The sequence below is a fragment of the Fusarium falciforme genome, chromosome 2, assembly GCF_026873545.1.
Source record: "Fusarium falciforme chromosome 2, complete sequence".
Taxonomy (NCBI): domain Eukaryota; kingdom Fungi; phylum Ascomycota; class Sordariomycetes; order Hypocreales; family Nectriaceae; genus Fusarium; species Fusarium falciforme.
The window spans coordinates 4,438,530-4,465,617 of record NC_070545.1 but is presented as its reverse complement, the minus strand read 5'-3'; the positions used below and the strand labels follow the sequence as shown (position 1 = coordinate 4,465,617).

The following is a 27,088-nucleotide window of genomic DNA, read 5'->3' as shown; positions in this document are numbered from 1 at the left end:
TCTGCATCGATGCTTGGCCGGCCAACGGAAGGCTTGTAGAAGAAGCACTGCCGTATCCGGGCTCGTTTCCAGATTGCGGGAGGCTTATACTACCCGGTCTCCCAGGAGAAGTTAAGCCATCTAAGGCCCGCATACCTTGGTCTGAATCGCAATGCTCAGGTATCTGTCCATCACCGTCAGGGCTTCGTTGATTCCCTTGGTCATGGCGTCCCCTCTTCGACGGTGCGTAGGCGCATCCCAAGAGTTTCGATGTGCACCTCGTACAAGGCAATTGACCATCGCAACGCTGCTTAGATTTGGCGCAGTGGATGCAAGCTTGAGCTATGTAGGATGTCTTCTGACGCTTCGGCGGCGTTGCGTTTGTGTCGTGGACCTGCATATGTCGGCTAAGCGCATCCCTAGGGCAAAGACGTTAGCTTGACGTGTCGGCAAACGTGGGGTTTGACCTTTAGCCTCACTTTCGGGTAAACGCAGATGGACATTGATCACAGGCGAACGGCCGGAGACCGAGATGCCGAAGCCGGTGACGTTGAAAATGCTCGTTTCTAGAAAAGGTAGCACCGCAGTCACGGCATGAAGGCATTGTTACAGGCAGGGTACGGCCCCACGCCAGAAAAGAAGCAAGAATTGTCGGAACAAGAGCGAGAATGAGAGGGACACACCATTTATTACCCCTCTGCTTCCCGTTCCCTGCCCCTCCACAATACGATCTCCCCGCGTTCTTCGTCGAGCCACCCGATGACGGCTATGCCCAGCGGCAGTTGACGAGGCAACGCGGGGTTGCAGAGGCTTCATGAACTGTCAAGGTTAGTTGTATCACCGACAAAAAGGGGAGTGTAACCAGCAAAGGACACGTTAGCGGCAGGTACCTCAGACTTTAACAACCCCATAGCGGCCCCGCCTAGCGGCAGTTCGGCCGCGGGGAGATGCCGATGAACATTCCCCAGATTCCGATTACACATCATCATCCTCAATGGACAAGAGCGCAAGATGTGCCTAACAGGGTGCCAATATAATGTATCAGCATATAAATCCCTATTGCCTTGGTGTCGGTTAGAAGTTATCCTTTACATTTGTCCATGTCCATTGTGTTCCACGAGTAGTCTATCCCCATCACCACGTCCCATCATGCTCGACTTCCAAGACAAAATCGTTGTCGTCACAGGCGCCGCCCGTGGCATCGGCCAAGCAATTTCCATCGAGCTCGCAGCAGCTGGCGCCCATGTCGTCTTGGCCGATATCCAACTAGAACCCCAAGAGAAGACAGTTTCGGAACTCCAAAGCCGTGGTCAGAAAGCTTGCGCTTACCAGTGCGACGTGACTAGTGACGAGTCAGTCAAAGCGTTCGCCTCAAACGTCCTGAAGAATGTCGGCGTTCCGGACATTGTGTACAACAATGCCGCCTTTATTCGGAGTGGCGGCATCCTGAACGCCAGTGTGGAGAACATCCGGCGTGAACTAGACGTCAACGTCCTGGGCTATATCCGCGTTGCCCAGGCTTTTTTGCCTGACATGGTAGCCCGTGGCTCTGGCTGGATCGTCAATACAGCATCGCCAAACGCATTCGTCCCGCCACCAATGGTCGCTGGAAATCTCCTCGGTTATTGTATCACAAAGGGTGCCGACGTATCCATGTCCCAGTGCATGGGGATGTCACTCAAACCCACTGGCGTCGGGGTCAGCATCGTCTTCCCTGACCTCACTTACACAGAATCGGTTCATGAGTTGACGGGCACCGCCCCCAGCGAGTTTACCACTGGTTTCGCCGAATTTGTATCAATTCAGAGTCGTCCAGCTAGTGTTGTGGCCAAGAGGATTGTGAATGGCCTTAAGGAAGGCAAGTTCTTCGTCAATACCTATGATGGGTTTGAGGAAATGCTTAGGGCTTGGGCGAAGAATGATATGGATCCTGATTTTAACTATCTTTCCTTTTCTCGTCTGTAGAGCAAATACAGAACGGACAGACTGTATGGAACCAAGGCATCCTATTATGCAAGGGAAAATAATCACAATTTCTTTTTCACAAGCTTGATATTGTCCAGACAGAGTAAGCCCTCTTCTCCACTGCTGTCATCTACGTTTGTGCACTAAGTGACGCCTCAAATTGAACCCATCAGTCACAATAACAAAGAGCACACTTCCCGACACATGTTAGCATAAACAAAACACCATAACCCGGAATACACCAATCACTGCTGCCAACGTTGTTGTCATCCAAGGCATGTATAATCCTCGCAAAATGTTTATCGCAGCCTCGGGTTCACTTACAGGTATAAACACCGAGCATGAAGAGTCATGCTTCTTCTGTAGGTACAACCAACTGTCCCTCATATTCATTCTAGCTAAAGTCCGCTACTCAAAACCCCACGTCTTTGGTGACCACCCTGTTTTCCCTACCAACCAAGAACACAGACTTGTGCAAGTCAAATGATTCCGGGAGATCCTCCATCGCACGCCTGCGCTTCTCATCTTCGAGGAAGGCTGTAGCTCCATACATGTCTGCGAACCAAAATTGTTCCATGGCTCCCATCGTGGTCCAGTCCGCGGCCAAAAATGGCGTGTCGGCGAAGAAATCATTAGTGTCATCAGGAGTGACGCTCTTGTTCAAAGCATAGCGCAGCAACTTGGTACCGCTAGAGGCTTCAACAATGGCACTCGCTCTTGTAGACATGTCTTCTCCGAGTCGATCCTTTGCCACTTGTGAATTCTTCGCCAGGTAGAAGACCATCAGGACGGAGTCCTTATCGCGGTTTTCAAATTCCACAGGATCAATGACAATATCGACTGTCGACTGGCAGAGTAACCCTATGGTACTAGACTCGTCGACAAACACATGGCTTCCTGCAGAGGCCTTGTAGTCGGGGGCATGGAATGAACCCCATAGAGCTTTGAGAGTCGACCAACCCAGAATGGTAGAGCAGTCCCACGGTGTTGATGCTGAGGCCTCCGTGCCGATCATCCGCACAGTCGGTCTAGGTACTGCGACAACCTGGGTGTAATTCCGTAAAACAGGAACCTGAGCCGCAATCTTTTGTGTCATTCCAGCGTGGACCTCGGTGTACTCGTTCAAGAACTTGTCATCCTTCCAGCCAGATACACGCGAAGCCAACATGGCCATTTTGACGGTCTTGTTGTTTTCGGAGTAGGAGTTTGCCACCGGAGGGATGACAGGAAGTACGAGGTGACTATCATACTGCCCACCAAAATGGATGACATGCGTGCCTTTGTTCACTGTGTTGGGGTGTCGCGAAACGGGTATGTTCTTCGGATAAGTGCCGTAATCGTGGCTAGAAATGACAACCTGAAGACGCTCCCCAGGTCTGAGACGACAGCTGGTAGGCAAGATCTCGATATCCACGGGAACAATTTCACCCGATGCTAGGGGCAGGTCCCTTTGGTGACTGTGCACAGGCTGGTAAGGTGTCGATGACTTCTCATCCAGCTCACGGCGCGACACTCGCAAGAAGCCGAAGCCAATGGGGCCGGTATCGACAACTGTCAGCCAGGGAAAGAAGACCTGGTTACCGTCGCGGTCCAGCTTGCGGAGAGTAATAAAGAGATCCATGTTATCGGCGCCCTTCGCTTCGACCCAGAGACGGAGCTTGGAGTGACCGGCAAATTCCAGTGATGTCTGTGTAATGGGAAGAGCGAATGCGATTTCTCCCCCTTCGGCATCATATGAAAGTGTCTGTGCCTTTCCTTGTGCAAGGCGACTGAGACCCTTGGACGGCGTTAGGAAGAAGCGCGTATACTTGGTGGTCTCGATCGGAAACGACTTGGCCGAGCGCCATTCTCCCCCGTAATATCGCTCCCTCATAGTATACCGGACGGTTGGCCAGAACTGAACTTCGTTCGTCTCTCCCAGTAGGTACTTATCAAGGAAGGCTTTCTGGCGCCCGAGCGACTCTTCTGTAGTAGCCCACTCCCACCTGCTTATGGTCAGTTACAACTCAAAGCCAGCTTTAGAGGCGAGGCTCCTTACTTCTGGTACTGATGAACCTCAAGGAACTTTTCCTTGGCAGGAATCTTCTTCCAAGCGTTAAGCGTGCCGCGTGTATGGATGCAGTGATCACCCCAACTGCAGATGATGTACGTAGGACATTGGATGTTCTTGAGGTTGGGCAACTTGCTCTTCCAGTAGTCATCGAAGTAGGGATGCTCGAGTCCACCATAGGTAGCATCTTCCACGTGGTTGCGGCCCCAGTTCCAGAATACAGGGTACCTAGACGCAAGTCAATATTACAGAGAAGAGTTATAAGAACCATATCATTGGATTGTTCCTCACAGGCCACTGAATTGCGTTTCAGGGATCCCTCCCTTGAATGTCATCTCGCGGTAAAGGTCCGTCATTCCGTCAATAGGAATGATAGCCTAAACCATGCAAGTCAGTGGCAGGTCTAGGCAACAAGTCCAGGGCACTTACCGTCAGTGAGGGTGGTCTCTCAGCTGCAGTTAGCCAGATTACCATGGCATACCCACTGGCCCCGTAAAGCGCCACTTTGCCATTACTCCATGATTGTCTGGCAAGCCATTCTACAACATCATAGCCTGATATAAGAGTCAGTAAAGGCGAACACTCCCATGACCCCCAGTCTCTCACCGTCGAGGCCGACATCACGGCTGTAGTAACCCTTGTCTCCATCTGACTGATGCGACCCTCTGGCGTCGACGGACGCAACGGCGTACCCCTGCTGACACCACCAACCAGGGTCTGCTGCCTCGAAAAGGTAGAGCTTGGAAATGCGAGAAGTATCCAGTCCAGAGGCCGGTGGAAAGACGCAGATGTCAATAGCGCCATCTTTGCCATAGACGCTATAGTTGAGGATGACAGGCAGGCGTTCGTTCCGGCGGTTCTGAGGACGATATATGTTGCCCCTAAGCACTGTACCATCCCTGACAGAGATGGCAATATCCAAGTCCTGTATAATGCCATCTTCGATGATGGTCCTTGTGTTGGGGTCTCGAGTACCCAGCAGTTTAGGATCCCATCCTCCAAAGATCGTTAGCTCGACGCTCGTTATGGAAATCAGGCTCATTCTTAGGCTTACCGGGTATAAATTTCCCCAGACTCTTAGTCTGAGCGAGTGCCTCAGTCGTAAGACTTGAGTCGGCCATGTTGTCTAAGAAGAGTTGGAGAATATTATGTTTGAAAGTTGGAGTTGTGAATGAAGGGCTTTTAACACCCCACTTGTATACGGCATATCCTGATCCATTATATAATGGAACCAGTATATGCCCGCTAACTACCAGTGCACAAAAAGGTGTCTTTCGGACCATCGGGCTTTCTGGTTGTGCGACTATCTGGGCCTCCCGAGTCCCTCGGCTTCATGTTAGTGTGGGGAGCATACTACCACATTTCCGATGCCTGCAAGTTTCAACTTGATGAGCCGATACTCCTGACGTACTTGACCCCCTCTGCTCGGGTTAATTACCCCATCTTACCGCTCTCACTTGGCCAGTCGTTAGTTCTTCGGTGTGCTCAGGGTTGCGGAACTACTACCCCACACTGACCGAAACTATGAAGACATCCCCCACCACATTTCCGAGGCCTGTCAAGACGGGCTAGTTTAGCCTTGAAGTCTATTCTGACTTCTCGACTAGTCAAGGATACAGTAGTATAGAGAGCTGGTGGGCAATAGCCATGTCTGTTTTTTTTTTATATAAACCTACTCGCAAAAGTGGTTCAATTAACCGCTGCTCAATCTTCAATCAAACCTCTCCTCTGATCAATCATTGACATACCATTGATTAAAGTCGCTGCCCATCACTTACAGACGCCACACAATGAATAACGACTTCTCAAAGATCGGTCGGCTCACCTCTTCCTCTAAGCCAGAGTTTGACATTATTGTCGTCGGCTCAGGACTCAATGGCCTTCTCGCGGCTGCATACCTCGCCAAGGCTGGAAAAAAGGTTCTTGTTCTTGAACGTCAATCGTACCCTGGAGGAGGTGTCGCGTCTCTGCCCATGGCTGAGCCAGGCTACACTAGCGAACGCCACAGTGCCATCCACCAGATGATTATGGGCAACCCCTTGATCACTGATGATGAACTGCAACTTCAGTCCAAATACGGACTACAGTATCTTCCGCTGGAGCCAGCTTATGCTATCATCTTCCAAGATGGAGTCCTCCCTCTATACCAGGACATGAAACGGACTGCCGATGCTATCGCCGCCATCTCGAACCAAGAGGAAGGTGAAGCGTACCAGCGCTTTGCCAAATTGGCTGCCAAGCTCACCAAGCTCATCATGCCAGGCATGTTTGTTCCTCCGGCTACGACACCCCCAGATCTGTCCAACCACCCGGATGTAGCCGCGGCTCTTGAGTCGAGTGCGAAGAGCAGCTCGCTTGACATAGTCAACGAGTACTTCAAGGATCCGACCGTGAGAGTAGCCATTCTTCGATTTGTTACCGAAATCCAACTGGCGCATCCTAAAACTCCAGGAACTGGCTTGATGGCGTATCTGGGCGTTGGCCTGATGACCTTGTACGGGCTGGCGGTGCCCCGTGGAGGTGGCTCAGCCTTTACTGCGGCTGTGTTCAGATGCCTGGAGGCATATGGAGGGGAGCTTCGTCTAAATACCGAAGTTATCAAGGTCATTACCGAGAACGGCCGGGCTGTTGGCGTCCGCACGAGAGCCGGTGAGATTCGTGCGCGGGAATGCGTCGTGGCCCAGATACACCCACACGTCTTGGGCAGGCTTGTGGACGGCATCGACCCTGCCATCATAACAGCAGCTTCCAAGACCAAACTGTCCGAGTATAGCCTTGTGGTCGTTCATGCTGCCTTGGAAAAACCACTGAACTTCAAGGCAGGAAGAGTGGCAAACCGTGTGGTGATGAACACCATCTGCCCGGGAAGCGTTGAGGAGCTCCTCAAAAGCTACGACACCATGAATAAAGGCGAGATACCAGATGTTATCATGACAGGCGCGTCAGCCATCAATGTCGCCGACCCATCACGATCTCCACCCGGAAAGTCTACCCTCCATGCTGTGGTGATGGTTCGTGCGGAGCATGCTCGCGTTGGTTTCCAGGGATGGGATGAGGTCAAGGACGAGGTGACTCAAAAGTTCTTCCGCTACTTGTCTGGTTATCTCGTGGACTTTACTCCAGACCAAGTCCGGGCATACCACGTCGTTACCCCCAAAGACAACCAGGATGACACACCCAGTTTCCAGGGTGGTGACATCTGTGGCCTCTCGATGTCTTCAGATCAGATGGGTCCTCTTCGTCCTACTCCAGAGTTGGCACAGTATCGCGTTCCTGGAGTAAAGGGTTTATATCTGGCGGGCCCCTTCATGCATCCAGGTGGTGGTGTCTGGGGTGGTGGTCGGCCTGTAGCTATGCGTGTTATGGAGGATATGGGGATCGATTTTGACGCGGTGGTTAAGGCTGATAGGACAAGGGCCTCGCACCTTTGAATGGGGGAAACCCCAGACTTGCATCTACACAACCGATCATACCAAAAAGGTGTGGGCGGTGATTTTCCAACAAAACCAATGTCTCAGCCGTCAAGGCCACCAATCTGAAATCCCTTCTAAGTCATCTCTCTGTGTTGGTTGGAGGAACAGGTACCTCGCATCGGAACGAGAGCGGGACACTAAAGAAACCAGGCATCAGGGCTGATTTACTTCAAGGATATCGGAAGCCATAGGTACATCCTCTGAGTGATGTGAGTAGTGCTTACACCTGGGGTGTTAGCAATGATCCCTGCAACAGAATTATTAGACAGGAGAGAGCAGTGCAGCCGCTCCGCGGCGACCCACAGCTGTGCCGCAGGATAAAACGAACAAACAAGAGGGAGAGAATGCTCGTCTATTTCCATTCTGATATCAACATCTCTTGGCAAGGGTTGGATGTAAGCCTGCCCAAAAGGAGACAGATCGACTGGTCAGACCCCTGGATCAGCTGGGTTTTTTCAGCTGGGGTTTTTTCGCGAGTGTATCGATATTTTCTGCAACTCCAGCGTCTAGTGACGCTCGAAACCACGCTATTGATAAACTATTGACGGGTACCGGATGTCAAGGAAATTGGCTGTACAGAAAGATACGAGGTGAAGCTGCGAGATAAAGATGAAGAATCGCTCCACAGTCATCACAAGCGTACTCTCCTTCTCTGCCACCAACTTCCACTCGTTCAAACGCCGCCAGCCGCCACGATGGTTCCTCGGGCCAGCCTTTTGTTAGCTCTCAGCCTCGTCTACATCGAATCTGCGATTGCAGGCCCTTGCAAGCCTGGTACTACTTCAAGTGAGTATGCAGCGTCAATATTGGGTCGTACGGCATAAACTAATGGGACATCCAGCAGCCTTGACCTCTTCTTCCGAGACTGAATCCCCTACCTCGCATGCCGCATCTTCCACCACGGTCGTTGCCACAGATTCTACTACCTCGGGCCCAGGCACTGACTCAACGGCCGCGTCTCTGACACTCACCGAGTCAACAACCTTTCTATCGACAACCAGTAGCGTCTCAGTGAGCTCGGACTCGACAACACTTTCAACTTCCGAGGCGACCACCTCTCTGTCGACACAGACATCCACCACCTCGACCTCCCCTCGACCGGACTCAACTGCGTTCAACATTATCCCCGGTGATGGCTCAGCTGCCAGTGGGTTCCTCAAAGTCAGGACCATCCTTGGCGGAGATGTTTACTTCAACAACAAATACACAACATACCAGACGGGCGTGTTCGTTGTGACTGGCCTCAACCAACTCGTCGAACGCGGGTCACAGCGCATCTGCGCCTTCTTCAGAACCGGCCAAGGCTATGGCGATCTCGACGGCTGTCAGCCCGAGACCGATCCCGATTTACGAGAGGTGCCTCTGACCTGCCAACTAACCACCAGTGGGAAACTTGAGTGCTCCGTGCCTGGCAAATTCTGTTACTACCAGAACGACATGCTCCACTGCGACGATAGGGGAACCTTTTCTTCCCTCTACATTGAGCCTCTTAGTAGCGCAGGCTATGCTGTTATCATTGGTCCCAGTGATCTCAGTCTGTCACCGGTAGAGCTTGCAGCTGCACCCATCGAAACTCTGTGATTGTCTAAGTCGGTCTTCTGTTTTATACCTGAGTGGGGAAAAGCGACGATAACTCTTGGCACCATACGTCTTGCGCTTGCGCTATTTAGCTCCTGCATTTAACCGCGCATAAATATTTACAACTTCTATAGTATATATATATATCAATGAGATGGAATATCTATTGCACCTCGGGTAAAATATATGGCTAATTCGACGACCGAAGCATTGAAGTTCGTGGAAGCTCAGAAGGATGATTACTCAGCCAATAAAAACATGGCAGTTCTGACATCACACTCACGCAGGGTAGCTCCAAGCATGATGTCATGAGGGCTTAGAACTTGGAACAACAAGTGAATGGCATGACAAGTTACTCCATCACCTGGATCATTCGTTTTCTAAACTCTCCCCAATAATCAACGCTACCAAAATGAACGTCAACGTCCCGGATTTGATCAAAGCGGCTGTCCCCGAGTCAAAGGATCGCAACGTCCAGATCCTAAATGACAACATGACAGGAAATAACTACAGGGATCAGAACTTCCTCTCCAGCGACTTTCCATCCAATCCTCCCAAATTGTATGTAACGGGGGAGAGCGATGAGTTTGACCAACTGACTCTCGCCGAGTGGCGAGCAGAGGGCTTTGATGTCGAGTACATCTCAATGGAGAGCCATGGTGATGGATACCTACGCAAGATCAAGTCCTTGAGCAAAGGGAACCTGGGACCTTGTGAAAAGTTTGGAATCATAGGTGAGTGGGATGAGGCAAATCACATCCTAGCCGCGCGTTGACAGAGGGTAGCATACGACGACGCAGCAGCTAAATGTCTCGAGCATTTCCATGTCCTCGACAACAACCCAGAATTCAAGCTCGGCCTTCTGATTGCCTACTATCCCTCTTCAATCCCAGATCCCAATGGCCGATTCCCAAGCGCTATCAGCGTCTTGGTACATTTCACAGTTGGCGAAGAAGTCGGCGTCGTAAAGCAGTCTCAGATGGTGGGCATCCAAGGCAAGAAGCGTACGAGACGCAGAACGATTAGCAGAGGCCTCGGCACTGGCGGCAAGCTGAACCTTGCGTATCCTAGTTACACCTACGATGCACAGCCAGGGTTCGCTGAGCATGATATGGAAGAGTATGACGGGATATCTGCCGATTTGGCGTGGAGCCGTAGCTTGGCTATGGCGAGAAGAGTGTTTGGGATTAACCCTGACCTGGAAGTTGTTTTGGACAACAACGTGCAGAGTGAGCTCCTATGAAAATCTACAAGTCACGTTAGGAAATGCCAGACTAATATCGACAGGCAAATTCTTCTCTAAGCATCCCGAGCAAGCCATGTCTACGTATACGACACACAAGACACCCCACGTCACCAACATGCCGACCCTGACCGGGGGCATCGGATCAGCTGAGCTAAAACGCTTCTACTCCGACTTCTTTACCAATCCGCCTTCTATCAAGACGACGCTCATATCGCGTACCATCGGCGCTGACCAAGTCGTGGACGAGATACACCTACGCTTTAAGCATACGGAGGAAGTTCCATGGATGCTCCCCGGAGTCCCGCCTACCAACAAAAAGATCGAGATCATGATGGTTAGCATCGTCACGCTGAGGGGCGGCAGACTCTATCATGAGCATGTGTACTGGGACCAGGCCAGCGTCTTGGTACAGGCGGGACTGCTAGACCCAGAGCTTCTACCACAGACTGCCAAGGACCTCGGCGTCAAGAAGTTGCCTGTGGTAGGAAAGCGAGCAGCGAGGAAGGTGATAAAGAATAGGAATGAGAGTGACGACGAAGGAGAGGCGGACAATGAGCTGATTCAAGGGTGGGGAAAAGGCGAAGACAAGAGTGAACAAATCGCAACTGCAACCGCAAAAGAGGCCTCTTGAAGACTTTTACACTTCCTTTTGTCTACAATATAATTAAGTTTGATTCTCAGCAGAGATTGGCTTTCAAGGTCTGCGTCTAATCACCTCTTAACTTACGTTATCACAGCGAAGTAAGAGAACTGAACTGTAGCCAGCCAAAACAGATTTACCGGGTCTCTCTTGCCAATACGACCGATAAAACCATAAAGTGACTAATTGTAGCCTCAATGCGTTGTTTAATCTAAGTACCAACGGAGGCTTCACTTCTTAGATCTCCCGGAAAAACCACGTACCAGGAGGCGGCTTGGTCCAGTTGGCTGTAACTCACCATTACCCGAGGTTAGGAGTTTGCTCATAACTGTGTCTCAGCCCCGTATGTAGTCCCTTTAGGCCAATGATATCTATTCTTACAGAATGACCGCAGATTCTCATCTACTGAGCAGTTCTTGGAAGCCGACCCCCCTATCTGCCCCAAGGCGACCTTGACTGGGACTCATCACACCACTGCTACCACCCAAGAGTGCCCGGGATCTTTTCACACTATGGAATCAGCCTTACCCAACTACTCCCCGTTTCCAAGTGTTATAATTCCGGTTCTAGCCATGTCAACCCAGCCCATAAAGGGGGGAACTCGTGGAAATCGCCGGAGTCCCAAGACACCAACACAAATTCCACTTGGCACCCAACAGTGCCAGCTTGCTGGAGGCCTCTCGGCCGGCAGTGCCTCGGTGCTCAGACTGGCGCCTCTATCACACATCCCACAGGCGCCACGGATGTCTCTTCTTATCATAGTCAGACTACCAACAGGACAGATAGCCTTGAAGGTTGAAACATACTTCTTATTGGGCATTGGATGTTTCTCATTCGTAATAGCGGCCCGGTATCCCTCATTCCCCCGCTTGAGGCAACCCTCTCGGAGTAGAATCGGACACACTACCTGCAAGACCAACACAGCCAGCAACTGTGGTTTGTGATCACATTGCAGCGGCTGAAAGGATCACAGTGGCGACGGGCAAGCTCATGCAGCCAAGAAGTTTCTTCGGTAAGGAGCTGAATCAACGGTGCTGATGTGGTGTGAGAGACAACCAACAATCTCTCGCGTAGGGCAACCTTTGCCGGATGTCATCATCTGACCTCTCCCCAGAACTCCCTCTGCAGGAAGACAGTTTGGGCCATGCGGTTACCTTCTATAGCTGTGGTGTGTACTCCATCAAGTAGTCTACTTACACATGTGTCCATCAGTCTATTTGGCTCGGGCTTAGAAGCGTGTGATCACCCCCAGATCCGACAACGGGCCCATCTCTGTGTTCAAGGGCCTAATTAAGGCAACCTTTCCAGTCTGGCCGTCGAATCTGGGGGTTCACTCTTTTTTGCGAACCAGCTGTCCTCTCTTATGCCCTCCCCCTTAACACAATTCTTTGAAACGTCGAGGCTTTGACATTATCTTTCCTGCCATCTCACAATGGTGCGAAGAGGGTCTATTGACGCCTATCGTTGCGAGCCATCCTTGCCGCGAACATATTTCACTCGATCGGTCTCAAGATCTTGCGCAAACCAATCGTCTCTGGCTACGCAGTCTGGTGACTCTGCACCCCTGGTGGAAGAGGTGCCTAGAGCACAAGTTCTGACACCAGAATCGGAAGTACAGGACCCCATATCGAGTATCCATGAAGACACCGGCCAACCGGTATCGAGACTGTTCGACTCGATCACTCAGTTTTGGAGCCTGATCATTCAGGACGAAGCGCTGCCCTTGAGCCAAGGCCAAGATGAGGAAAGACAAAATAGACCCGTCAGCCCTCCCACCACCGTCGCAGATGATATCACTAGCAGAAAAGAGTGCAGTGATAGCCCAACAGATGCCCTCCAATGCGGCGGTGCCGATGAGTTGCCCCCAGATACCGCAGTGTCTGACGAAGAGGAACTGGGGACGAGAGACTGCACCCCAGGCCCGGATGGCTGCACAAACCAAACGACATTCAATCTCGAAAGCCTCCTACTAGGAGAGGAGCTCAAGAGACTACGGGTCTGGAAAATCACTTTTTCTAATGACGACCTGGATCGCTTGCCGTTCATTAAACACGAAGTTGCGCAGGGAGTCCTAAAATGTCTGACTGGTCTGGCAAACACACTGATAAAAGGATACAGTAAGGTCTTTCTCCCCCCCAGGTATTGTTGTTACTGACTCAAGTCCGAAGGTGAGAGGCAGGCATTATTGAAGCCTGGAGATTTGGTAGAGCCCCTGCAGTATCTGATCAAGCAGATTGAGGCAAAGATATCAGTATCTAGTGTTGAAGATGACGCCATGACTGATTGTGATGGTTTCTCAGGGACTCAGGGGTCAACATGCACTGTTGAGGAGGAGACTCCTCTAGAAGCCCTCAGGTTTGATATTGACAGGCTGCAGATGTTGTCTCAGTCACTGCGTCTTGGGCTGAGTAACGGAATTATTCTCACAGGGAATGGATGATTTACGTGGTTGCTAGGAGATTAAAGACATCACGGAAGCTTACGGTGTTTTTCGGCATTGGCTTTTGATGCAGGCATGAATTGATAACTTTGTCTTTTGCTCTTGTGACTGATGGCCTCTTTTGAAAAGGCCACTAATAACTACAAAACAAAACAAGGCATCGAGCCAGCCCAGTGAGTGATAGGTCAAGCGGCCCGTGTTGACATGCCTAGAAGTATTGTTAGAGGCAACAGAGATGATGAAACCAATCTGGCGTTGGGGTGTCCAGGTTCCTCACCTCAAGTTAAGATGAGATACCCAGCACCCGAAATCAAGAAGATCAAGATGGCACCCCATTCGAAAAGAATCAAGAGTTGAAGAAAACAATACATGCAACATCCGCCATCAAACATCTTTACAGTGTGCTTCCATCCCTGTTGCCTGAAGTGCCGTCCAGGGATGCACCTGTCTTGTCACGTATCCCGTCATCATCTGCTCCCGCCTAGGATACAGCCGCCGAAGGTTCACTCTCAAGCGATGCGGGCTGCCCTGGGCCCGAAAATGCTCCTTGAGCCCCATTGGAAGGGGGGTTCGAGTGCTGGATTGCACCAGGCTGGCCGTAGTATGGCCATGGCGGATACGGCCATGATTGAGGGAGCCCATTCATTGGCTGTTGAGGAGGCATCGGTGGTGGATGCGGCCATTGACCCGAGCTTCCCATGGCATGGATCTGAAGACCAGCATTTCTTGCTGCTAGAACTCTGTTAAATGTGCCTTCGTTGATAGGATTGTTGATCTGGATGCTTTGGTCTTGTGCCTCGTTGTGTTCGATGGTTAGATTGTGGGTGAATTCTGTCCAACTATCATCCACAAACCCGTTGATCTGAAGTGCTTGACCAACAGTCCTGTTGTTTGCAACCCTAATCGTGCCTTAGCTCAACGTCAGTATCTTGACAACAATATCCCAAATTAGAGACCCACCCTGTTGGTTGTTTGCGTTGTCTTCACTTGACGGATGGATGATGAGACACTCGTACTCCTCCTTGGTAAGGCGAATCATTCCGTCGCCTATACAGGAAAGCAGGTTAGGTCTTGTATGGGGACAGGGAATAGTGAATTACGCACCGTCTGGCTCCTTGCCTTGCAGCACCTCGGCTATCTTGAGCCCCTTTCCCTTCCCCAGCCTTTGCTCGACGGCATGATTGACCTGATGCAGAACAACACTGTTTAATACATGAGTGCCGCCAGAGTCGTTCTGTTGCTCTTGACTCCTTTCCACGAACAGACCGACATGGGCCACCTGGATCTGGAGGATGAGTGTGGCCTTGAGCGTCGTGAGTTCGGCGACCATCTTGTTGGTGGACTCTATTTCTTCAGGGCCTTTCATAAACTGATGGGTGAAACGACGCACGGGGGAGCCTGTGTTGGACTTGTCCATCACGCCATTGATGTGTTTGTCCAGCTTTTGAGCGTGCTTGAGCATGTTGGCTAGAGCCTTGAGGACTCCCTTAGTCCTAAGCGCCTCAAGAGCCTGGACAAGTTCAATGATCTCAGTAACACTGCGGAGGTCCTTGCATAGATATTCCAAGCTTTCGTTGCCATTTTTGTAGATGTCGATGGTCGTAGTAACTCTGCGGATGAGGTCGAGGGACTGACCAATCGTGGCTGTAGCTGCCGCAGCGGCGCCGACAGGATCAATCTGTAACCAAACTATGTTAGTATTTCCAAGTGTAATTGTTCCGTTATCGTACCATGGCCAATGTGTTTCCGAAAGACAGCTGTCACAAATTGTTCTTGCTAGCAAGGCGACGACGGGGTGGACAGCGAGGCAGGATTTGGAGAGAAACTCCAGAGAATCAACCCGGCTCTGGAAATCCCCCAAATTACACTTCTCTGCCAAATCCCGATATGGTTGCCTTTGTGCGGCTGAAGGGATTGCATGATGCCAGTCTGACATGCGCCGTCTCAAGAGGGTGAGGGAATTTGCAACCTCCCCTAAGAATGCCAACTTGTTGGTCCTCTGTTCAGCCGCATTGCATTTGTTTGTAATTATTTATCAGCTGACTGCTCTGATGCCTTGTAATTGGGAAGCGAAGGGTGGATGAGAACACCCATTCAGCGGCAGGCTGTGGTTTTGGGGGCAGTAAATGCAGCCCAGGCTGACCAGACGAGACACACCGGTGGGATGCTGCCTTGGCTCGGCGTAAGCGACGCCATTTACACTGTGTGAACTCTTCTGCCCATGCATGCAATGCAGTTGAAACACGCGGGGGCCAGTCAGAAGCTGATGCCATCAGATTGCGTAGTTGACCGGGAAAGCCCCAAGATATGCATGTGACCGGAATCATCGGGGATTGGATAACCCGACTTCCTGAGCGAAGCTCAACCTCTTTTGATTGATGGGCTGGAATCTTGGTCGGCATCCGAGTCGAGCATTCCCCGCCCGATATCTTGCCCGCGGTCCGTCCACCATTCCAACTGGTCACTATCCCTACCTGATTTATTCTCACCGCTCTTGTTGAAACGTCTTTGCAGGTTAGCCTTCTTCGGTTCATGCAATTGACTCAGGTATGGCATCAAGTTGTGCGTATGGAAACCAGGCCAATCATGCCTCAACCCAAATCAATGGCAGCATCAGAAACAGACACCGCACAAAAACGAGGATCAAGAATCTTTACTTGAGCGGTGTCGGAGCCACCCCTACTGAGAACCCACCGGCGTCACGCCCAGTTACGGACAACTTCAACTTTGGATCAATCCAGACCCTTGAGGAGGACCACGACGGTCATGGCGGATCTAAACCCATACCCAAACTGTTGCCGACCATCAACAAGGACGACATCGAGTACATCAGCGGCGTGGGTATCAGGATAGAGCAGAAGTATAGGCTCTTGTTGGGTCGAACTGCCAGCGTGAAGGCAAACTCTTTCAAAAGACTGAGAGACAAGGCAGAGTCCCAAAAAGGACGCATCGACATTCAGGTCATGGTCATGAAGCAATGGGATTCATCGCTTCTTGTATCGCAAGACACAGTACCTGACTACGAAAGGAGCCAAAGAATCGATCAGCTCAAGAGAAGGCTCCAAGAAATCCATGACAAACTCAACGATGCCGTCAATGAGCTGCCGCGGATTTCGAAACGAGGCCAAGTAAGTGCTATCGGAGAATTGAACGAAATGGTACTTGTAGATTCTGATGCATTGCTTCTAGAGCCCCACGGGAGAAGCTCGCATCAAGAGTTCCAAGATCTCCAAAAGTTCCAAGGGCCCCAAGAGCCCTGTGGTGACGAAGCGCGCTCAAGTCTTCAATAACCTCACGGAGCTTTTTCACAGTATTGAGCTCGATATTGTTGCTATTGAGAGTCATGTCTATCATCTATCGGCCTGTCCCTCCCCATTTGAATCAACACAGGGCTTTGGTACGCTATTCGTCTCCAGCTCGGCCACTCGGACACTGTATCGCCACTTGTGTCAGGCCTGCCCTCTGAACAGCCGTGAACAAGGACACTGCCACACGGCTCTCGTTGGCCTTGTGCCGGAAAGAGAGCCAGACCGCATTGATCCAGATGCCATCTCCATCACCACCCATCACGTCGCCATCGAGTCAACATTTCGCAAAGGAGACTACATCTGGTTCGAGGCTCACTCTGTTCTCCGCCTCCCAGGAGGCGAAAGTGAAGCTGTGTGCTCCGAGCCCTCGTCGTCTCTGGCGGTGGTCGTTGACGGGTTGCGAGAACGAGAAAGGTTGCGCAGGGATTCCGGATACTCATCTGCCTCTAATTCCTGGCCCAGAGAACAAGTCCAGCTGAGTAGGGAATCTTATCACATCAAGGTGTGCCCAGGAAGCCTCGATCAAGGCGGTGAAGGCCTGGCCATGTGCATCGGAGAGAATGAGGACAGCGGCTGCCACGAAATGTTGTATCTCGATAAGAGCAAAAGGCCCGACACCAGCTGCAGGCCTCTCAATCTCTACGACATTCTCCAACAGGGAGAGGAGAGACGGCATCAACGCCAACCCCATCTTTTCGAGCGCAGTCACAAGCTCAAAGAAGATCGGTTCAAGCTGGCATTCAAGATCGCCGAGGCGGCTCTTCGTTACGGATGGAGAGAATGGCTTGGGGACGCGTGGGGCATCCAAGACATCAAATTCTACCCTTACGAATCTGAAAGGATGCCATTTCTTCGTGCCAAGATCTTCAAACATGGCTGTGGCAAGCTGGAAAGGTTCATGTTCAACCTCGGTTTTGTCCTCCTGCAAGTCGGACTCTGGGAGCGGCTCATGTTCAGCAAGGATCTAGAGAGTCAGTTGAGTCGCCTCAAAATTGGCACAACGACTGAGTTCCAAGAAGCCGTGCGCTACTGCGTCGAGTTTTCGAAATATGGTGACTGCCATGGGGACGACAATGATTTCCAGCAGGCGTTCTACCAAAAGGTAATTAGCCCGCTTAGGAAGATGGCCAAGGGGACAGATGACGACGAGAGTGAGGTATCTGGAAAGTCGGGACACTCAACTGATACTGATATGAGTTCTTGAGAAAAATTCTAGGTAGGTTTGGTGCTGTCTTTGGTGGGATTTTTCTTGGTTGAATATCTTGTATCTCTTCCACTAGGCTGGCAATCTTTCCTTTCCTTTTGACTGGTTTTACGCTTTCTTCACCTCCACCTTCATGAGTGAGCCTACTGCTGCACTCTACGGTATCGGGTTTTGATGCTGTTATGTATTGATAACTGTGTCTTTTGCTGTTGTGGCAGATCACTTCTTCTAGAGCCGTCACTGGTGATGACAAACGGGCACTTTCTGCTCGCCCAATCTTCCATCTTGTGCGCCTACCTCCGCGTAGAGAAATGCCAGGCCAATGATATCTGCTACAGTATACTAATTCATCAACCAACGAAATGTACCCTTGAAAGGGCTCCGATTCTGGGCATTTGCCAAGTTCCAAACAGGTACCTATATCCATATGCCTCCTTCATCAGCACCCAAAGCCCCCTAAAAGTCGAAAAGGTTCTCAGCTCCCTTAGCGGCCTCCTGTTTGGCATGTGCCATGAGGCTGCCGATAACACTAGATCGAGGTCTATACCTGTGCATGTTGAAGTCTATCAAGGTGGATATCAGCTCATCATATTCTACCAGTTCACATTGGGAAAATTACCTCCCCGAATGCCATTATGGTCATCCTAGTGGAACAGAGTTCGAGTGCGGTCAGTCCAAGCAGTCAACTGCATGCGATAGATCTGCCACGAGTGTGCCAATGGCAATTCGACATAGATGAGGTAAATCGGGTTAATGGTCAAATACCTACCTTAAAGTAAGGATTGTACATATCTGGATATCATACAACTTGGATGTCAACCATAGTCTGCTCGTGCTTCTCCTTCTTGTTAGAGAAAGAGACAAAGTCATCAACGATCGACCCAAATTGGGTTGCAATGCAATCGATAATTTCTATATTTAGCTTCGTATCGTCAAGGATATCTTCATCGCTTATGAGCTTCTTGAACCAGTCATTGACCTTTGACGAAGCATAAGTTATGACAATATTGGCCAATCATACAGTAAACATACCTCTTTCACCATGCTGGCGTCAGGAGAACCATCCTTGTTGAAATCAGTTTCCTGGATGAAGTTGTCAGACCTCCAGACTCTGTCGTCAAAGGCCTCAAGGAGGGGACTCTGAGCGCATAGAGAAACGATGTGATCCCAGGTATGTTCTCCCGGTGGGAGATTTGCCAACTGCTTGGTGAGACTAAAGATCATAACCTTCAGCTCATCGTCAATCTCTTGGACTGTCTCCGACGACAGTTCTCCAAAGGAAGGAGCTAGGTCGCAACGAAGGTAGTCATTCCGGGAACTTTCCTGTTTGACATCGATCTGAGAAGCTGTTAGACGGCCGAGAGTCCTTATCATTGGGGGCGAATTAGCTCGTTACCTTGGAGAAATCGAAATCCTTGACTAGATCGCCTACTTGCAAGAGCTTTCCACCCATCACCGGAAAGAGGGTCGCCAGGAGGGTGGGAATAGCCATTTTGAGGGCTTCGAGGAGGAGATGAAGATCCTGAAAGTGTTGAAGGGCAGACATCAGATTCTCTTGATACCTGATCGTAGGTAGGTAGTGATTAACAAGGGAATGGAAATTTCTTGATCAGTGGACGTTTGCTGAGTTAAATGGTTCTCTAGCCATTAGACCTTCTTGCGGAGAATGACTAGATGAATAGATCCAACGTACCGAGGGGTCGGCCAAGCCCTTAAGTCGCAGGCGTACCTAGCCAAGCCAAATCCGGTCTGGGTCGCCTAGATGTGGCCAGCTGAACCTGCAGTAGGTATTCAAGGCTGCGTCATGTTTGATACGGAGCACTTACGAAGTAGTTGTGGTGAGCTAGAACAAGACGTGGCGTCCTATAGTACAAGTCTTGGGAGTTTCGATAGTTGGTATGGCAGGGTTGAATAGGCTTTGAGGCGAATAGATGTGGCGAGCTGAACCGCGGCAGGATAACGTTATTTCACAGTTAGTTAGGCTGCGCGGTTAGCTCGCCAACTAGATGTTCTAGTCCTTGAATGTCCCAGGATGTGCATGAACTGCAAGTCTAGAACTGGTAGAGGCTGGCTGACCTGGCCTAGCCTCTGTTTTGGATTGCGTGTGCTGTCTTTTTATGTGTTGTAGCTTGGATTATTCATATTATTGCGTGTCTTACTCCGTAGTATATCTAATAGAGGCAACATCTGGCGCGGCATGACCCCGTCAATGAATGCGCTACTCTACCAAAAGGCAGGAGTCGACAGGCTCTACTCGATAGCCGTTTCGGGCAGTATAGTCTTAGGCTTTCTATTGTCCCATCTTAGCGCCTCAAGGCGATGAGCGGATGCTGCCTTCGTAACCTGCTCGGCCTCCCGTCTATATAAGGCTACCATCTTGGCCCCCCCATCCCGACAACTGCTCTCATTTGAGTCATCTCTCACGTCAAAAAGCTCTAAATGTTCTTGAAAACAACCTATCATCTTCTTCTTCTTCAATTCAATTAACATACCATAATGGCAGCCTCCACTGAGGGCGCCGCTCTCTTGAAGCAAGCCTTTGCGGGCCAAGATGGAGCCATCCAAACACTTATGAGTCAAGTTGAGGAACGTATGAAGGCATCGACCTCCTGTGAAACGGCTGTCAAAATTCATCTTGATAATTCGTACATAGAGCTAGGCAGATGACATGGTTGTTAATGTCGGTCTAGTATTTGGCAAGCTCAACGCGCGGACGGTAGGGGATCTTGATGAGGATGTGCTCATCACCATTGCGAGTATGACGAAGGACATTGCAAAATTTCCGATCCCCAAGAGGACTTATGACAATATCTCGCTGCTCTTTTCTCAGCGCCCACTAGTTCAGGCCCTTGGAGACGATATTTCCAGGGCTGATAGCCTCATCAAGGAAGATGATGCTGCGTTAAACACGAACGGATCGTTGATCGTCCAAGACGTCAGTATTAGAAAAAGGTTCCCCTCCTATGCTCAACAAAAATTGACGATCCTTAGGGTGGCAGCCTGGTTTCGCCGCTTCGCGGGGGGTGATGATATTTCGGAGGGTGCCAGCATTGATATCAACGTGCTCGGCCTGGACGTGGCGCAGACTTCCGCTGCCAAGGACTTCTCAGCATTTTTCTTAAGCGAGGGACATGCCCGGAAGAGCCTAGATGTCGTTGGCATTCGCTATCCAGAGCCTGGCCGACCCTACTTCAGCGTGAGTTGCTCCTATCAAATGACTATTTACTCGTGTTTACAATAACTCTCCATCTCTTCCAGGTTTTCCGCATTCATTTGACTGCTTGGTCAGATTATACTCGAACCATGTTTGTGCAGCGCAGCAGCAACGGTATCACGGAGGTAGGCAACCCGGCTGGTACATATGAACTCCGAATATTACAAACTAATTTTCTCGCACAGAATATTATCAGAGAGGCTTCAAGCCTCAGCAGACAACGCTGAACAATATAAGCCCTGAAGCCCGCCGAAAGGCAATTGATACGGCAAAGGGTATGTTTCAGGAGTAACTCGGGCGCTTTTCTTTATAAGGAGCGAGAAGGACTGATCCTTCTGTCAGGATAAAGTCCATGGAACCCTCCTCTGCTATGTTTTTGGATGTATTATGTATCAAAAGTATCAGGTCTCTTCCTGCAAGGCGTGTTAAACCTTTCCAGCCCCACATGATCCCCCCCCCTTTTTAACAGTATATCAAGCTTTTCTTGACTCGCGAGAAAGGAAAAGTTAGCATCTTGCACTGCAGGACTCACCTTTTCACTATTAAGTTTCTATAGTTATAAAAGCTTAAGGAAGCTTAACTTTATCCTAGGTAGTTATAGTGCTTTATAGCATTAGGTTTTAATACTCCTATATGTTTATTAGTGTATTCTTTGATCTTATATAGCCAGGGAATCCCACAAACATGGCACTCTTTCAAGAATCTATATCTACTAGGCGGATAGTACGACAATAGAACTCACACGCGGAAAAACCGAGTTTCATAACGATTTATTTTTGTTTCTTTGTAGTCGGGAAAAGGCAACGCAGCCGTCAACCTACCGAAGTAGACGATACAAGCATTTATGAGGAAGCAGAGCCATTCATCAGAGGTGACAAATTTACGATGCGATTATCCGTACTTGGCAGGGCCGTTACTGCCCAATACTTGCAGCCCAGAGCCTGGTGTCCGCTGTACCGGCCTGTCCCGCACCTTGGCAGCGTCGGCATGTGGCTGGTCAGATCTAAACGTGGTAAAAGATTTCCGAGATTTGTAATCTTTGCGTAAAGAGAGGTGACTCGATACGTCATGGAGCCATTGCTTTGCTGTGCAGCCTCAATATATGATATCACAATCCCTCTGACTGTCTCGTCTGCTTGTTTTGGTACACCGAACTACTAATCGAAGCCTTCAAACATTGTTTTCAATTTGCTCTAAATTAGGTCGGCAATGGAAACTTTGCAGCCCTTATCTTCGGCAGGCTATTGCCAGGACTGTTCCGAGCTCATTGCCACGATGCTCAAAGGAGGAGGTCTTTTTAGGCCAACCTTGTTGGCCCCTGAAACGGCAGAAGAGCGGAGTTTGTGGCCCATTTCTCCGGATTGCAAACTTTGCGAAATGATATCCTCAACAAAAACGTACACTCCCCTTTGAGTTTTTGACCAATGGCTTCTGGACAGGTTGACAAGATCAAGAACTAGGTCCGTTACCCTGTTTCAGCCATCCTTAACAGAGATACTTCCGTCCGATATGGTTCTTGTCTACTCGTTGAACGGATTTCAGTCTAAACAGCATATGATTCCTGCCTTCTCTATCACATCTGGGCTCGGTCCCAGTTTTGCGATCTCGATTTGGTCGGAAGATGGCGAAGTCTGGATCCCGGTGAATTGGGGCCCCGAAACACACGCCGAAATCGGTTCTCATCCATGTTACCTACCCCTTTCTACTACCCCGCCGCTGGGCACAGATTACGGCAAAAGACACTTTGACTTGACCAGGTCTTGGTTCAAAACATGCCGCGACCATCATGAGTCATGCCAGGCGAGTTGTGCGGAAGTGGCAAATGAAAACTGCGAAACTATGTTGCCAACACGCTTGATTGACATTGATCGCATCGCAGAAGGCGTTGTGACTCTAGCCATTATGAAGGGTACTCGGGGAAACTATTGCGCCTTGAGTTACTGCTGGGGAACGAGTCAACACAAAACTACCACCAGAGCCACAATCGCCGCCCATCGAAATGGGATCAAACTCGAACAGCTTCCACAAGTTTTCAAGGACGCAGTCCGGATAACTCACGAGATCGGGCTACGCTATCTCTGGGTGGATTCTCTTTGTATCATCTAGGATGACAAAGAAGACTGGAAAGTTGAAGCCGGTCGTATGTCTGAGGTGTACCACAATGCGGACCTCGTCATCGCTGCTGCAGGAGATTCAGATCCGAAGGAAGGTTGTTTTATGAAGAGAAAGACGTCTACTTTCCCGGTACTTCAGATTTCAACTCTCCCGGATGTCGAAATTCCGGGAAAGCAAAGTCTGTCTGGGTACAACGAGAGGTGATAAATGCGATCGAAAGGCCGTCTGAAGGACTATTGCAAAGGCGAGGATGGACTTTGCAGGAGACGTATCTTGCACGACAATCACTACACTTCATGCCTGCTGGTATGTATTGGCAATGCCAAGAGCTGAAAACTAGTGAGAGAACAGTTGGAAACCCTGTTCTGGAAGTTGAGGACTGGCTTTCCCTCTTGTCGGCCTTCTCAAAACGCCAATTATCGAAGAAAGAGGATCGACTGTTTGCTATCCAAGGCCTAGCGAACATTTTCGGAATACAGAAAAAGCCAGACTGCGGCTATCACAAGGGCATTTTCGCCGATCAAATACCTGAGCAAATCCTTTGGTCTTTCGTGAGACCGTTTCGCGGTGGGGAAGTCGACGAAGGTGAAACTTGGGAGGGCGCTCCAAGTTGGTCCTGGGCATTCAGAGGCGGAGAGAAATGGTTCTCGTTTCTATATGGCGGGCTTGAATATACAAGGCAAGCGGATAACTCAACGGTCCAACTAACTCTAGCAGGAGGAGACGTGTTGAATTTTGCAGGATATTCAACAACCTGTCAAGTCCTTGGACGTCTTGCTGAGGGCGAGACTCAATCAGACGACTATGAGGCCGCTGTACTAGATACTGTGGGTTGGAGAGCGAAAGAGCTACACTCGATGATTTGTCTTGAAAGGGGTACTGAACAGGTCATCGGATTTGCTGCGCCAGATGCAGGGAAATTGGATAAGGCCACTGCTGTCTTCATTGCTGAACTCACTTGGGATTCTATCCAACAGGACAGAATACACATGTAAGGGCTTCTTTACGGCTTGCTCTTCAAGTTTGATGCTTTCACTTACACCCTCTAGGTTTTCCGCGGAGAGAAATCCCCAATTGCCCGATCTTCTGAGTCCTCCGAGTCGCGTGGTACGTGTTTAGTAAAGCTCGAGTATTAGATTATTCACTAATTTGACTTGAAGCTTTATCTCGGTCTGCTTCTAAGCCCTTCTTCCGCTCATGAAGGCAAATTTCAACGCGTGGGGATGTGTTTCGTTTTGCGTGATCCTCAAGAGATTGCGCAACAAAATGTAATTGAAATCATATAACGAGATATCCCCTATAAACTTCCTGGGAAACCTTAAGCTAGAGATTTCGGGACACAAAGAGCTTAAGGAGCATAGTTATTGATTGATGTTTATTTTCATCATCCCCGAAAAGATCTACCCGTGAAACATTCCGTCTCCACCTCAAGGTAAACACCTCTGTAACAGCCATGATAATAGAAAGAGAAAAAAGGATAGATGAGCACGAGGGCTTGTCCAGTGGTCTTTTTCAGAACAATGACAGCTTAGTCTGGCCACGTACTCATCGTAGCCATCGTCACATACCTCATCGCCAGGATTGGCCGACAAGGCCATGAAACATGTACCGTTTAAATACTGTATATGGACATGAGCCATTCCCACATCAGAGTCACAGTCCTTACATGACTACTTGGGCAATATCTTTAGTTCAGGAAGCGAATCTAGTGAGACGTGGTCGTTTCCCCCTTGGCCGTCTTCTTCGGCCTCCCACAGAAAGCTCCCCATGAAAGAGGCATGCAGTCAAAGATGAGATCATGAGATAAACACTTGAGCGAAGGTATCATTAAAAGCCACGAACGAAGTCTAGGAGACAGGTTCAAGCGGATCCATCCACTCCTCCCAATGGTTTGACCCCTTCCATGGGTGAAAACGGGGTTGATGCCCATCATCCCGCAGCATTGCCTCTATATCATAGCATCTGAAGATGTGCACCTTTGTAAGCCTTTTATGTGACATTTGATTCGATTCCAAATTCCCATACTCGTCCTCTTCCTCATCAACCGCAACTGGGCCACTGACGTGGACTCTGCTTCTCTCAGAGATGTTGATGGGGTCATCCATGGCTATGTCTTCAGGTCCAGCTAGGTATAGCGACGTGTTGTAGGCGAGTCCCTCCTCGGCCCAGATCACAGATGACGCAGCAGCTCCCTCAATCTCTCCACACCATGGCCCTTCCCTGCCACTCTTTATCACCAGATGCAAGGCTCTGCGGCGCCAGCGCCTATGTCTATATTTGCGTGCCACAAAGTATAGTGGATGAATGATGCCCATTTCGGGTGTGTATGATAATAGGGTGCTCAAGTCGCCGTGCCGTAAGGTCTGGTCCCGGTCTGTGCTGGGAGGAAGAGCTTCAACCAATGTGACGATCTCTTCAAACTCTGGACCAAAGCAATCATAGGCAGTTTCTCGAGGATCAAGGACACAAGAGGCATAAACCAATGCGGCAAGGCATTGGGTGCGAAGGACAAGCAGTGATTCATCTTGACCGCAAGTACCTGACGGCGGAACTTGGTTGTATTCAAGCCATTGCCTCATATTGCTGAGCTGGCGGCCCTGTTCAATGAGCAACTCTGGGGGGATGATTCGTCGGCTGGTGTATTTATACGGATAGCCTGCGGAAATGAAATGATAGCATGAGTGTAATACTCTGGAGAGAGATTTATCAGGCGGACCGGACAACAACTCGTCTGCTGTGATCGGAGGCTGAGGGGGCAGATGTGGCGCGATGCCCACAGCATAGGTGGCAATATGCAGGTCCAGTTTCCGGAATAATGAGACGTATTCCATATCGATCATGGGCGTTGCTTCTTCGCTGGAATGGGACGCCATCAGAGCCAACGCCCCATTAAGATGCACGTGTCCACTGTAGAGCCGCTGTTGTATAGCCTCGACACTTGCCAGCAGAAGGCAAGCAATCATGCAGGGCAAAGGCCCATGTTGCATAGTGGAAAGATCGAGTTGCGCCAGTTTCAAAGCTTTAATGTATCGCTTTGTAGTCTCGAGGCCTGTAGTAGTAGAGTCACCTTTTAGGACATACTCTTTATAGCAGGCTCCAAAGGCTTCGACCGCAGCTTGAACGGACGGGACCGAGTGGGTCAACTGGGGTACGATCCGAGACCAAAACTCCAGCTCGACCGTATTTTTTGCCCTGCGAGGACTTTGTACGAGTACAGTGCAGGCGATCTTTGCCAAGGGGCTTGAGGGAGAGAGGAGGTCGGGTATTAAGAAAATTGGAGGTGACGAAGAGGCTGACGAAAGTGTTGAGGTGGGTGATGACGACAATGCTGAAGATGTTGTCGATGGTGATGAAGACGACTCGCAAGGTGCTCCGCGTGGATAACCTTGACAATGCCGCTTTGCAGTCAAGCAACGTCGACAAGACGGCTTAGCTTCATCACATTTGACTCGCCGAGCTCTAGACATATTGGGTCAGTCACGCATGCACGTAATGGTCAACAAGGGTTGATCATACTTGCAAGTGAAGCAGCCGAATTTGGATTGCTTGACATTGGTCCTGGTTCGCTTCGCCTTGTCTGTTTCTGGTGACATTGTGGTCTTTGGGTGGTTGGTCGCGAGTTGAAAATAAAGACCGAGAAAGCCAAAGACCGAGAGTGGATGATACGGCACAATAACCGTTTTATATGCGTCAGTTGAGGCGGCCCATGCCGCGTGGAAACGTGCTTGGGAAGACTTTCGCGACAAATGTACTAGTACATATGGATATTATGAAGTAATAGCTAAAATTAAAGTATAGAGTACTTTTTCGTTTCCGAAGGATCTGGTGCCAGGGGCCAAGATCGCCAAAATTGTCTTGGCGTAAAGTCAAAGACCG

General features: G+C 50.0%; 8 protein-coding genes across 8 annotated transcripts; 6 read left to right on the top strand and 2 right to left on the bottom strand.

The window, feature by feature from the left end:
- Nucleotides 1–1,128: 1,128 nt before the first annotated feature.
- On the top strand, nucleotides 1,129–1,944 carry NCS54_00329500 (Hypothetical protein; the record flags this gene model as incomplete). The annotated part of the gene is made up of 1 exon (XM_053148875.1): nucleotides 1,129–1,944. One exon carries the CDS (start codon nucleotides 1,129–1,131, stop codon nucleotides 1,942–1,944), a length of 816 nt encoding a protein of 271 aa, XP_053004850.1.
- A 412-nt stretch (nucleotides 1,945–2,356) lies between these two features.
- On the bottom strand, nucleotides 2,357–5,115 carry NCS54_00329400 (CocE/NonD family Hydrolase; the record flags this gene model as incomplete). The annotated part of the gene is made up of 6 exons (XM_053148874.1): nucleotides 2,357–3,929; nucleotides 3,983–4,222; nucleotides 4,286–4,371; nucleotides 4,424–4,548; nucleotides 4,601–4,990; nucleotides 5,049–5,115. 6 exons carry the CDS (start codon nucleotides 5,113–5,115, stop codon nucleotides 2,357–2,359), a joined length of 2,481 nt encoding a protein of 826 aa, XP_053004849.1.
- Nucleotides 5,116–5,784: 669 nt separating this feature from the next.
- On the top strand, nucleotides 5,785–7,425 carry NCS54_00329300 (Amino-oxidase domain-containing protein; the record flags this gene model as incomplete). The annotated part of the gene is made up of 1 exon (XM_053148873.1): nucleotides 5,785–7,425. One exon carries the CDS (start codon nucleotides 5,785–5,787, stop codon nucleotides 7,423–7,425), a length of 1,641 nt encoding a protein of 546 aa, XP_053004848.1.
- Nucleotides 7,426–8,162: 737 nt separating this feature from the next.
- NCS54_00329200 (Hypothetical protein) lies at nucleotides 8,163–9,048 on the top strand (the record flags this gene model as incomplete). Its single annotated transcript, XM_053148872.1, has 2 exons — nucleotides 8,163–8,253; nucleotides 8,309–9,048. The coding sequence occupies 2 exons, from the start codon at nucleotides 8,163–8,165 to the stop codon at nucleotides 9,046–9,048; spliced, it is 831 nt and encodes a 276-aa protein (XP_053004847.1).
- Nucleotides 9,049–9,457: 409 nt separating this feature from the next.
- NCS54_00329100 (Hypothetical protein) lies at nucleotides 9,458–10,922 on the top strand (the record flags this gene model as incomplete). The annotated part of the gene is made up of 3 exons (XM_053148871.1): nucleotides 9,458–9,779; nucleotides 9,831–10,274; nucleotides 10,333–10,922. The coding sequence occupies 3 exons, from the start codon at nucleotides 9,458–9,460 to the stop codon at nucleotides 10,920–10,922; spliced, it is 1,356 nt and encodes a 451-aa protein (XP_053004846.1).
- Nucleotides 10,923–12,363: 1,441 nt separating this feature from the next.
- On the top strand, nucleotides 12,364–13,371 carry NCS54_00329000 (Hypothetical protein; the record flags this gene model as incomplete). The annotated part of the gene is made up of 2 exons (XM_053148870.1): nucleotides 12,364–13,048; nucleotides 13,100–13,371. 2 exons carry the CDS (start codon nucleotides 12,364–12,366, stop codon nucleotides 13,369–13,371), a joined length of 957 nt encoding a protein of 318 aa, XP_053004845.1.
- A 481-nt stretch (nucleotides 13,372–13,852) lies between these two features.
- Nucleotides 13,853–15,104, bottom strand: NCS54_00328900 (Hypothetical protein; the record flags this gene model as incomplete). The annotated part of the gene is made up of 4 exons (XM_053148869.1): nucleotides 13,853–14,280; nucleotides 14,332–14,418; nucleotides 14,476–15,049; nucleotides 15,102–15,104. 4 exons carry the CDS (start codon nucleotides 15,102–15,104, stop codon nucleotides 13,853–13,855), a joined length of 1,092 nt encoding a protein of 363 aa, XP_053004844.1.
- An 816-nt stretch (nucleotides 15,105–15,920) lies between these two features.
- On the top strand, nucleotides 15,921–17,883 carry NCS54_00328800 (Hypothetical protein; the record flags this gene model as incomplete). Its single annotated transcript, XM_053148868.1, has 2 exons — nucleotides 15,921–16,499; nucleotides 16,561–17,883. 2 exons carry the CDS (start codon nucleotides 15,921–15,923, stop codon nucleotides 17,881–17,883), a joined length of 1,902 nt encoding a protein of 633 aa, XP_053004843.1.
- Between the last annotated feature and the right edge of the window lie 9,205 nt (nucleotides 17,884–27,088).